A 13,108-nucleotide genomic window follows, 5' to 3' on the forward strand; every position below is an offset into this window, starting at 1 on the left:
TTATCATGTTAAAATGTTAACTTTTTATAAAACATCTCATAATGTCTGTAATTTAAAAATGAAAAGTAAACCCTCCCCTCCTAAACCCTCCATCCAAACACACCCATAGTGTGGTGATATGTAAGACGAGATAAAAAGAAAATGAATTATATAACTTGAAGTAGATGATCTTAGGAGTTCAAGTTAGTGATGTTTTAAGCTTGTAAGAATTCTTTAAATTTTATAAAGAATTTGTTAGATTTAATTCAAGTTCAGTTTAGATATGATTAGTGTTTTAATCAAGGTTTCTTTTGATTAAACACAAGATAATCAAGTTGGTTAGAAGTTTGTTACACTTGGTTAGTTTTTAGCAAAGTTAGTTAGGGATTGTGAGATAACTTGTCATGCAAGCCAAGTAACTAAGCTTGTACATAACCATGTTTGTAAGTGTATTTAACAACTAATGAACTTACAACATTACAAACAATAAACCTTCTCTTTCTCTCTTCTTCTTATTTCTCTCTAATTCCTAAATCGGAAACCCTAATTTCTTAAGAACCCTAACTTGCATTGCAAGTAATTGATTGACGCGCTAACATAATTCTGGTTGGGAGACTTGAGAATGAAGTTGGATTTGAATTGTTTGTAATAGATTTTGAGCTTAATGGTCCAAATTTTGAAGTGAGCTTTTCAGATAAATAAGCAAAAATGAATAGGAGTTACATATGTGGACAAACCCAAATTTTTAAATATCACTGAATGTACAGACTAATAACAGACTTTGAATCAGAATTTTTCTAGATGCTTATGAGATGTTTTTATTTTATTTTTTCCAACACTATATTACACCATGATATTCATTTCTAACTTATAACAGACTTTGAAGCCGTCTTAATGGCTCTAGACACAGAGTCATCTTAAAATAAAATTAGTTTGAAGTGAACTAATAAATTGAACAAATAGCTAAAATTTTACGAGAATGAAATTAACACGTAGCTCGAACTATATTGACTGAAAGTTTTCTACACCTAGAACAATATCATTTTGTTCACCTGAAAATGATATTCATGGGCCATAGAAATGGGAATATAATTTTACAAGAATAATGTTCTCTCCGCACATGGAAAATAAGAAAATGATTCTCACTGGACAACACTTAAAAGAAAATTTTATCAATTTTTGAATACCGAATGACATTTTAGAAGTTGTGAGAAATCATAATTGAATAATGACGGATTTCATTGTATTGAAAAAAAAAAGTCATGACTGTCTTAATTGAATATCACAAGATTTATTCATATAAAGATTTATTTATATTTTGTAAAAGTCTTGATTGAATACTACGAGACTTTTTTATAATAAAAAAGTCTTTTAAAATCCCTTGAAATCTCAATCCAATACACCCTTTCTAATTGGCTTGTGAAAGTGTAAGATTTTGTTAGTATCGTATTTGAATTCCTCTGAAATGATATATTGATGTTTATAATTACGAGTAACAAATTCCATTGCTAAGAATATAATACTTCAATAACTATAGTCTATATCAAAGATATAACATTTATCTAAAAAATTTAAGCAACAAAATCATTTGTATCCCAAACACAAATCAATGGATCTGTCATGAATTCTTATAAAGAGAATAGCTCAATTGATCTCAAGCTCAACTTCCATGCATACTTGAATTGAATATAAATTGAATAAAATTTTGGATAGTTTCTATCAGTGAAAAAAAAAAAAAAAACAATTGATGCACTTATGTGTAAAAATACAAACTTTCAAAGCTATGATTAGCATTGGAAGACGCTAATGTGAAATGGAGTAGTAGCAATACAAAAGTTTTGATAAAAAAGAATAAAAAAAAATTAGTACAAGCTAATTACCATAAATGGTCATTGAATTTTAGGTCGTTCAAATTGTCAACGAAACACATAATCGTCTTAACAGACGATGATACTGTAATTGCAGGTTCAATCTACAATTTTGATGTTGGAGGATGAACAATTAGAGTGAATTGTTGACAAATGAAGGAGAAGATAAAAACTAAGTAAATTGGTAGGCAACAATTGATAGAAAGATATTAACTTGTCAAAAAGAATGATATTCCCACGGTATTCCCCGAACTGATAACATGAACACACCATGCCATTCAAGCAATCTGAAATTTGTGCTCTATGGTTTCAGAGCAAAGGAAATTGAACTAAGGTCTATCGGAAAATTCCAGCTTAGGCTATACAATACAAGTCATATTAATGCAGTTGAATGAAACAATAAAACCATCATGCTCATTAAGGAGCCAGAAAATATCAGCATGTTATGTAATCAAACAGTCTGGCTTATGTCATGGGGATGGTTGAACTGTTCCCTATACATCCTATATTTTAAGAGTACATAGAATGCTACTTCTTCGAATATAGGCCTTGTATTTCATAAGCCAAAGGCATAGCAATGCCCCACCTGGACAAAAACATTGCTGAATAATTGCAGTGTCTTTCTATCATCTTGAATTTGCCGTGTAACAAAATATTTGGCCTTAATGTAACTGACTTTTGTCGACATTATGAATATTCCCTTCCGACCTTCCTCTTTTCAAGTATAATTGTGAAGATTCATTCTGACTATCTGAGTGATATGGCTGGCTATCTGATTTTCTCAGTTTTTCTGAATATTGAGGTGAATGATCTTCATTGCCTCTAACTTTCTCAGAGGTTGATGGAGAATGATTTTCAGATCCTCGGGTCCTTTTTGGAGACATAAGAGACATGTAAAATTCAAACCCTCGAGACTTATTGGGGGATGGAACTGGCGATTGACGTTCGTTTTCTCGAGACATATTTGGGGATCGAAGTAGAGACTTATTTGGCGATTGACGTTCGTTGGGAGATGGAGGTGGTAGCTGAAGTTCAAGTGCTTTTCCTTTATTCATGTTTCGTATTTCATTTGAAAACTGACTACGGCGATCCTTCAAAAAGTATAGTTTGGACGTTAGTCTTGTAATTGTAGAAGTAGTGAAACTTGCTCCCTGCTGTGAAAGAATTTAATGAATAAGTCTGTTTAACTCGACAAAATTTCAATACAAAATGGTTATTTCTGTTGAAAGCAAATGTCTTATCTTCATGCTGACAAAAAATTTGCTGCTTTCAAGAAGCATCTTTGGTTTATTGTGTGTTTAGATCAGATTTTGCAAATTTGGTTTGCTTGAACTTGATTTTCATAAGCTTGTTTGTTAGAATTTATTCATTCTTCTTAACTTTTATTTAGAAAGTGATTTTGGTTAAAGAATTATTTGAATGCTATGATCTAATAAATTCCTTTTATATCAACGAAGCCTTGGAATTTTTTTTCCTACGACAAAATATAATGTGCATATAAAGTAATTAAGATTCCTTTTATATCAACTAAACTTTGGATTTTTTTCCTACAACAAAATTACTGGTGCTGATTTCACAATTTAACAAAGAGTCTGATTAATATCTAGATTCAAATTATAGTTTAGGAAACTTACCTCAGCTCTTGCAACAGATTTCTTGGAACTAGGCGAATGTTTATTTGGTAAAGATGTTGACTCTGGTTTTCTCTCATTCTCGTTTCCTGCTCCACCAAAATGACTGTCCTGCTGTAAAATTGAGAAATAATTCATGGATTAAGGGTAGAAATATACTATAAGTGAACCAATTCATCAGTCTTCTTCATCCAAAACTGATAACATAATCTTCAAGTTGATTATGATATTAAATTTACCTTTTTTATTGACCTGTCAGATTCTGAAATGGCTGCAACTTCAGTATCTGGCTTGTTCTTCCTGTCAAATAGATTCCCATGTGTAAAATATAAAATTTATCATCTATACACAATATTTTAAGTGCCAAAATACCTCAATATTTTTTTTGCATACAAAAGTGATCGAGTCAACAATGCTTCCTTTCGTGTTTCCACATAAGACTGCAGTTTTACATTTATTTTTACCTGCAAGAGGAAATGAAAATGGACAATTGATTCTTGTACACAGACAAGGTAAAATTGAGAAAACCAAGGTTTAACCTCCTCTGCAATTTGCCTATGCAATTCTGTCTTAACAGCTTCAAGCCTCTCAACTTCAGCTCTAAGAATCATGAGAAACATAAGTTAGTGGACAGAGTAAGTGAAAAAAATGATAAGAGTCATTTAAGTGACTTCTCCATTTCAAACGATACTCTAACACTGGTAACGTCCAGTGAAATAGTATAAGATACTCTACGATAATATCAAGATATTATTATACATTTTATACCTTATAACAGTTCAATTTTATTTATTATGGAAACTTAAAATACATTTCAAAACATGAAAAGGAAAAGCGGTTTCATGGATTTTTTTAGCAATGAGGAGTCAATTTAATATATATGAGTGGATTGCATGGCTTTGATGTTTATTTCATGTACACTCTTTATCAACGTATTATTATCTATGTTTCTGAAAGACTCTTCATGGACAAACATAAATAATTTGATAAGCATATTGCATGGCCTTGTAGAGTATCCCTCAAATATAACATGCTCTGATTGTAGCATAAAAGGAGTCTGTATCTACGAAGCATAAAAAGAGTTTGAAGAACCACAGTTCAAAGGCAAAGAACGAGTTACATCACAAATATACCAAGAAAAAATCGAACCAAGAATTCCACAGTTCTTAGATGTCAATTACTTGCTCATTTTCGTCTAGAAAATCAATGGATTCCATGGAAAGGTCCTTGCTTCCCTAGACATCATACAGAAAGAAGACATATTAACCTGGACTTTATAGTTACAGAATAAACTTAAACCGGTCTCAAGTAAAGTATAAAATTAGCCCGAAATATGAAAGTTTTAGCCAATTTAGGGGAAATGACAGTGACAAAGACAATTGCCAATATTAAAAAAGTCACATAACTAATCATGAGAAGATTTACTCACATGGTTTTGCCCCAAAACAGTGCGGCGTCGATGCATTTTTCTATTGGATATGGCGTCGTTACATGAAGAAGTGCTAGGACAATTTGATCTATTCATTGTAGTTTGGTCAGGGGATAAGCCTTCAATTATATCTGTGGGCTTAGTGGAGTCATTTGCAGAAGCAGTCTTATTTTGGCTTGTGAAATTTTCACAGCTTTTGATATCTTCAGACTGAGGCAATGAGACTTCAAGATGGTCACAAACCTCTGAGGACTTTGAACTTGAATATGAAATATTATGGTCCTATACATCAAACAAAAAAAAGTAATTGATTTAAGAATTTATTAAACATCAAACCTTATATAATTAAACAAGAAAAAGTAATTGATTAAAGAATTTATTGAGTTTGGGTAGGGAAAAACTTGTTTGATAATACAAAGGTTAAACTAAAACTAAGGTCAGTTAAACGTTATACTTGAGAAAAGGATGTAATTAGAGTAAAACCAGAATTCCACCATGTTGAACTACACATTTCTTCCTCCATGAAAACATGAGTTCCTATCTTTTTCATAAACTAAATATAGTCCAACAGAAATAAATGAATATGCTCACTTACAAACTTATTTGCTATAATGTCATCAAATTGTCATGACTTAACTAAGACTCGAACCTTATCATATTCATCATTGACTGCAGAGTCTCCGGTCTCGCTGTTGGTTTCACTAACAAGTTCATCACTAGCATCTACATCTGACCCCTCTATTGATTCATCTTGCTCATCATCATAATAATCATCATAGGACAAATCATCATCCTCACTCTCAGATTCATCATCTTCTGAGTCTATGTACATATCAGGTCCGGGAGACGAAGAACCTTCCTGATAGAACACTAATAACTTAGAAACATGTGGAGACAGTAGCATAGAGAGTTTGAAATTAATATAATTAGAAGAAGCATGTATTTTTTTAATCAAAAAGAGGCAGAGATCCCCCTGTGTACAAGTCCAAACATTCAAAAGGTTTAAATTGATTTTAACCTTGTTGCATGGAGTCAAGATTAGGAATGAAAATCACATTTTAACATTGGCGTTCTCATCAAAAGATGCACCTTATTTTCTGTCGAAGTTATGGGTTTTATATAAGAGAGAAATAGTAAGAGCTTGAATATTATCGAAAATAACTTGACAATACTTGATGCAAAATACTAAATACTAGCCTCAATTTGTAGAGATTCATATTCTTAACGAGTTCAATTTAATTGGTATGCGAGTAAAATAGTTTCACACATGTATTCTATAATGTTTTACCACATAGATAGTTTTAAAACTAAAATAGGAAAATGACATGATTTTTTTTTGTGTTAACTCTCTGGTTCCCAATAATCCGAAGTTGATGAGGCGGTAAGGTAAGTAAAGCCTGACCAAAAATTGTTTATCCCAGAGATCATTGAATTTGGGTTCTCATGTAGGAAAATGATATGATATTGATATATGTAATTGGACGAATGTGCTAAAACTTTCTTACATTTACCGTACATACAAATTAAATTCATAGTTAAAATAAAGGAAAATGGCAAAAGCATTTTTTTTCCTGGCTATCTATTTTTTTATTTTAGTTATTCATTTAGAAATAATTCAAGTATGTGAAAATTAGTTTAACTAATAATTTATTTGCAGCTCAAGTTTTTTCATATATTTGTCTTTTTTTATACAGTGTATTTTTGAGTTTATTATTTTTTCTTTCTCAGATGTTTATTACATTGTAAATCTGTCATTCTACATTGAATTTAACTCAAACAGTATGAGAATTAGTCATTTAGCAGTGTGGGGGGAGGAACATAAGAGCTTTGAGCGATAAGAGTTGTGGGTTTTGAATCCCCCACCTTCACTTTTCTGCGCAAGTGTTCAGTTTCAATTTAATGGAATAATGGCAGGTATATAGTACATTAGTTGCATTGCAATTGACTTTTCTTTATCTATGGCAGACTAAGGTCAGGACTCATGTTGTTGTTGGTGATCCAAAGGAGAAGATTTGTGAAACTGTACAGGATTTGCATGCTGATGTGCTTGTGATGGGGTCTCGGGCTTTTGGCCCTATTAAGAGGTACACAAATTTACTTCTGACAAGCCAGAAAGTTACATAGAAACTTACACTAACAATGGACTTAATATGTATTTTTGAACCTGATTAGGACCTTACATATCACAAAATGGCATGATAATAAACCATTTGGACATTTTTTTATCCTTCATATGTATAATGCTGACAACTGGCTAGACACTGGTCGAACAGTAATACCAGGGAAGAAAATGGAAAATTTCAAACTTAAATGTATTTTTCATATTTTATTGTTCTAAGGAATCTGAAGTTTAAAGATGGAAACTATATGGACTCGCCTCTCACAATGCTTTGAATTTTTGGTTGCAGAATGTTCCTGGGAAGTGTTAGCAACTACTGTGCCCACCATTCTGAGTGTCCAGTCACCATCATCAAAGGAAAGGGCGGTGTTAATAAGGGAAACTAATACACTTCTACTATGATATATCGACTTTTATTGAGTACGTCTATCCACACTTTTATGTCGCATCCCTTAAATTTGTTGAATATATTATTTAGGATTTGACATATAGTCTCTATAGAGTCATAGTTAACGTTGGAGTAAGAACTGAGGAGTCTATCGCTCTTGCAATCTGTTAATCAGTGTGATACACATGGAGATGGGTAATAATTTTGACTTCTTAGGCCTTAAATATTCGATAACTACCGTAGAAGAACCTCGTTGAACTTTTGTTAAGTGTTGCTCGTACTAATGTGACAGCCTGCACCTTTGGCCTTCTATTTCCATCCCTCCCTCCCTTTTCCTTCAAAAAAACATTTTCCCCAAAACTTGTAGCAGCATATTCAGAACACATCCAATATCATAAACAACTTATCAATATCTTCATATATAGATCAAACATGCTGTTAACCAAATCCTGAAAAACTCTCAGCTGTTGGTATCCAATCGCCCGCTTGATGTCGGGCCTCAGACCATTCTCGAACTTGATGCATCTCGAGAACTCAGCATTCTCCGCGGTATAGTGCGGATAGAACTTAGACAGCTCCACGAACTTGGCAGCATACTCTGTCACGGACATATTTCCTTGCTTCAGCTCAAGGAATTCGATCTCTTTCTTCCCGCGAACATCTTTCGGAAAGTATCTTCTCAGGAACTCCCTCCTGAAAACAGCCCAAGTCACAACAGCTCCCTCTTGCCCAAGGGTAGGCAGAAGAGCAACCCACCAGTCATCAGCTTCCTCGGCTAGCTGATGAGTACCAAACCGCACTTTCTGATCCTCCGTACACTGCATAACCCGGAAAATCCTCTCGATCTCCTTAAGCCACGTCTGGGCTCCATCAGGGTCATAACGTCCTTTGAAAGTCGGAGGGTTCTTCTTCATGAACGTCTCCAACATCCTAGCTTCAGCATTCGCACCGGCATTCACGTTAGGTTGTTGTCCCACAGCTTGGGCAACAGCTTGTAGAGCAGCAGCTAACGCAGCATCGTTTCTTCCAGCCATTCTGAGATTCTACAAAAGTAGCAACAACAACATAAGATAGTAATATAAATATTACTAAGACTCGACACGACTCTCTAATTGACCGGACGGACCGACCTGCTCTGATACCAATTGTAACACCCCGTTTTCCCAATATTTAAAATTTCTTTAAAAGCATAACATTTATCAGAGTAAGCATCAAGCATCGGGATATCACATATAACGTAATCCAACAGTTAAATAATAATTTAACCAATATCTCAAACATTTGCAGCGGAAAATCATAAACATAAATCATAAACGTTTTGGCACGCAGGCCCAACAAGTATCTCAAAAGAGTTTATCAAAGCATAAATTATCATGGCAGTTCACGTAAAAGAATGAAGCATGTTATAGCATTAACCCCATCCCGTTACGTATCAGAGCGACCTAGACGACACAGTGAGGCAAGGCCACTCACAGAAGCAACTGCACACTAAGCACGATCACCTGCAAGTTACCCATACGAAGGGCAACATTTTCAAGCAGAAGGGGTGAGATTTCATAATAAAATAACATTAATCAATGTAATTGCGAATCATAAATTAACATCATAATCATTCCATTATTAACTTTGCATAAATGCTAAACAGTTATCACGTAATCATATATCCAATCATTATAAACAACATGACATAATCAATGAACACTTATCACGTAATCACATATTCATTCATCATCAACAAGGCATCTTAATCATGACAATGTGACAATGCTCCTAGACTCCTTATATGCATGTGGTACCAATCGTCATCATAAGTATTAATATACTTTAATCGTGCGGAGGACAAAGCTCCTATAAAACGTGCGGTGGACAAAGCTCCTAATATTCGTGGTGAGGACTAAGCTCAATGATATGCTATGCATGGACACATATGAACAAAACATCGTAATCACTTATCAACATGCATCCAATAATTTGGAGCTAAACTTCATCATATAATTATGCACTTAGTTAAATAACGGAAGCAGCATAAACAGGTCACATAACAAGATGATATCATTATATCAAAGCACATAATTTGTATCATTATCACATCTTCTTATCTTGCATGAATATACAATACAATAGTTCATATTCAATTAATATTAATATAACTTAAACAACTCTACAGTCTGCATTAAACGACATCACTAGGTCTCATTACCAGTTAGGGGTTCACTCTTGATCAACAAGTGCGACACAAATCGCATAAACACATAAACAAGTTCATCCTGGTTGTACTCGCGAGGCGAGAGTACTTACTCGCCATGGCGAGTACCACTCAACTCCCAAACTAAGGTTGTTCTGGGTTCCCTCTGATCCTACATTCATTCCTAATCAATACTAGGTATGTTCAGGTACTCAAAGGCATACAAGATTCAACTAAAAAGGTCGAAACACGAAATATGACATGCACTCTGCCTAAGCTCGCGAGGCGAGGAAAGGTTGCTCGCCATGGCGAGTTGCAACAAACAACTCGCGAGGCGAAGGAAAGGGGCTCGCGTGGCGAGCGATGAAGTTCATCACTCGCGAGGCGAGGATCATCACTCGCCGTGGCGAGCGATGAACAGAAGCACGGGCAGACTAGGGTTTTTCTCAAAAATCCATCACACAACATGGTTCAAAGCCTAATTTTGATTCCAGAATTCATCCTAAACATATTCTAAGGTTAAAGGACGGTTCTTTCATTAATCTAACAAGTTTTACCGTTTGATCATCAATTTTTAGGGTTTTGACCTAATTCCAAAACTTCTCTAAATCAATCCTAACTTTGTCAACTAATCATCAGAATTACAGTAATTAACATTATTGAATTATTAGTCTCACCTTTACCTGATTATGAAGAAATCGCAGCCCTCTCTATGCTCTTCTCCCTTCTAAGCTTTTCTCCCTTTTCCAAAAGTTTTCACGTACAATGAGTTTCTAAAATATTAGGTCCTCTCCTATTTATATCTCTTCCAAATTACTTATCTTATCTCACTTTCACCCCCAAAACTATCTAAAATATCAAAACAGCCCTCAACTAAATATTTTATATTATTTTCAAATCATTATTTTATTTAACAATAAAATAAATTCTCTAATCTTATCAAATCCTCCAAAACTCATAACTTATCACGTCATCAATCAAATCATCAAAATCACCACAAATCATCAAAACATATCAAAATCATGTATATATTATATAATTATAATATAATTGCCTAAACTCGATTAAATAACGATTAAACGAAAGTGGGCGTTACAACAACTATATGCAATGCCAAGACACTTCTTAAAATTATGCAGCGTATTTAATGGGTCAAAACTCAAAATTAAACCCCCCTGCCTCCTTCAACCAGAGTCCTTTCTTAACTCCGTTTCTTTATATTCTGCAGCAGAAGATACAGTGGCTAGTTTTCCAAACAGGCTCCCATGTCCCTCCCTACCTCGGTTCTTGATTAAGACTTCATAGTCCCATGATTTCCCATATGAATATCAGGAGTAAGATGGTTAACCTTCTTAACAAGAGTGATCTAATACATGTTTGATCTATATATGAAGATATTGATAAGTTGTTTATGATATTGGATATGTTCTGAATATGCTGCTACAAGTTTTGGGGAAAATGTTTTTTTGAAGGAAAAGGGAGGGAGGGATGGAAATAGAAGGCCAAAGGTGCAGGCTGTCACATTAGTACGAGCAACACTTAACAAAAGTTCAACGAGGTTCTTCTACGGTAGTTATCGAATATTTAAGGCCTAAGAAGTCAAAATTATTACCCATCTCCATGTGTATCACACTGATTAACAGATTGCAAGAGCGATAGACTCCTCAGTTCTTACTCCAACGTTAACTATGACTCTATAGAGACTATATGTCAAATCCTAAATAATATATTCAACAAATTTAAGGGATGCGACATAAAAGTGTGGATAGACGTACTCAATAAAAGTCGATATATCATAGTAGAAGTGTATTAGTTTCCCTTATTAACACCGCCCTTTCCTTTGATGATGGTGACTGGACACTCAGAATGGTGGGCACAGTAGTTGCTAACACTTCCCAGGAACATTCTGCAACCAAAAATTCAAAGCATTGTGAGAGGCGAGTCCATATAGTTTCCATCTTTAAACTTCAGATTCCTTAGAACAATAAAATATGAAAAATACATTTAAGTTTGAAATTTTCCATTTTCTTCCCTGGTATTACTGTTCGACCAGTGTCTAGCCAGTTGTCAGCATTATACATATGAAGGAAAAAAAAATGTCCAAATGGTTTATTATCATGCCATTTTGTGATATGTAAGGTCCTAATCAGGTTCAAAAATACATATTAAGTCCATTGTTAGTGTAAGTTTCTATGTAACTTTCTGGCTTGTCAGAAGTAAATTTGTGTACCTCTTAATAGGGCCAAAAGCCCGAGACCCCATCACAAGCACATCAGCATGCAAATCCTGTATAGTTTCACAAATCTTCTCCTTTGGATCACCAACAACAACATGAGTCCTGACCTTAGTCTGCCATAGATAAAGAAAAGTCAATTGCAATGCAACTAATGTACTATATACCTGCCATTATTCCATTAACTTGAAACTGAACACTTGCGCAGAAAAGTGAAGGTGGGGGATTCAAAACCCACAACTCTTATCGCTCAAAGCTCTTATGTTCCTCCCCCCACACTGCTAAATGACTAATTCTCATACTGTTTGAGTTAAATTCAATGTAGAATGACAGATTTACAATGTAATAAACATCTGAGAAAGAAAAAATAATAAACTCAAAAATACACTGTATAAAAAAAGACAAATATATGAAAAAACTTGAGCTGCAAATAAATTATTAGTTAAACTAATTTTCACATACTTGAATTATTTCTAAATGAATAACTAAAATAAAAAAATAGATAGCCAGGTAAAAAAATGCTTTTGCCATTTTCCTTTATTTTAACTATGAATTTAATTTGTATGTACGGTAAATGTAAGAAAGTTTTAGCACATTCGTCCAATTACATATATCAATATCATATCATTTTCCTACATGAGAACCCAAATTCAATGATCTCTGGGATAAACAATTTTTGGTCAGGCTTTACTTACCTTACCGCCTCATCAACTTCGGATTATTGAGAACCAGAGAGTTAACACAAAAAAAAAAATCATGTCATTTTCCTATTTTAGTTTTAAAACTATCTATGTGGTAAAACATTATAGAATACATGTGTGAAACTATTTTACTCGCATACCAATTAAATTGAACTCTTTAAGAATATGAATCTCTACAAATTGAACTATTCTTTTTCTCTATAAATTATTTTAGTCACATTAGTACGAGCAACACTTAATTGACATCTTACAAGGTCAAACTTTTGCTGCCGTAGCTAAGCTTTGAAGTTTGTATTGCCATTGCTGGTCATATCCTGCTACAAGTACGAGTTTTCGCTGTTTGTGGACAATAATGGTGTTGCGCGTGTGAAATTATTGGAGTTAAGAGTTGATTTTCACCTGTGCTATTATATATTTGGTAGTTGTTGCAGTGATTCAAAGAGATACATGACTCCTGAAATTTTTTATTGTTTTTTAAAGTTCTACAATGTTGTAAACAAATGTTGGATTACTTTAGCTCTGTGTTAGAAAATTTATTTTCTGAGCATTATTATTGTTTCATTTATGTATAGAAC

At 33.9% G+C, this 13,108-nt stretch overlaps 1 protein-coding gene across 5 annotated transcripts; it reads right to left on the bottom strand.

Moving 5' to 3' along the window:
• Positions 1–2,042: 2,042 nt before the first annotated feature.
• On the bottom strand, positions 2,043–6,054 carry LOC120579848 (rho GTPase-activating protein REN1-like). Of its 5 annotated transcripts, none has more exons than XM_039832541.1 (9): positions 5,926–6,054; positions 5,557–5,766; positions 4,908–5,189; positions 4,664–4,713; positions 4,018–4,078; positions 3,851–3,942; positions 3,718–3,778; positions 3,482–3,589; positions 2,043–3,001 (listed from the first exon to the last, which is right to left on the bottom strand). In XM_039832541.1, the coding sequence occupies exons 2-9, from the start codon at positions 5,737–5,739 to the stop codon at positions 2,510–2,512; spliced, it is 1,329 nt and encodes a 442-aa protein (XP_039688475.1). In that variant the 5' UTR covers positions 5,740–5,766; positions 5,926–6,054; the 3' UTR covers positions 2,043–2,509. The 5 variants fall into 5 exon arrangements, with proteins under 5 accessions (XP_039688475.1, XP_039688476.1, XP_039688477.1 ...); XM_039832542.1 differs by having other exon boundaries at positions 2,043–2,998; positions 5,926–6,053; XM_039832543.1 differs by having other exon boundaries at positions 2,043–2,938; positions 3,482–3,592; positions 5,926–6,053.
• Between the last annotated feature and the right edge of the window lie 7,054 nt (positions 6,055–13,108).

Source organism: Medicago truncatula, chromosome 4, assembly GCF_003473485.1.
Source record: "Medicago truncatula cultivar Jemalong A17 chromosome 4, MtrunA17r5.0-ANR, whole genome shotgun sequence".
In the NCBI taxonomy this organism is placed as follows: domain Eukaryota; kingdom Viridiplantae; phylum Streptophyta; class Magnoliopsida; order Fabales; family Fabaceae; genus Medicago; species Medicago truncatula.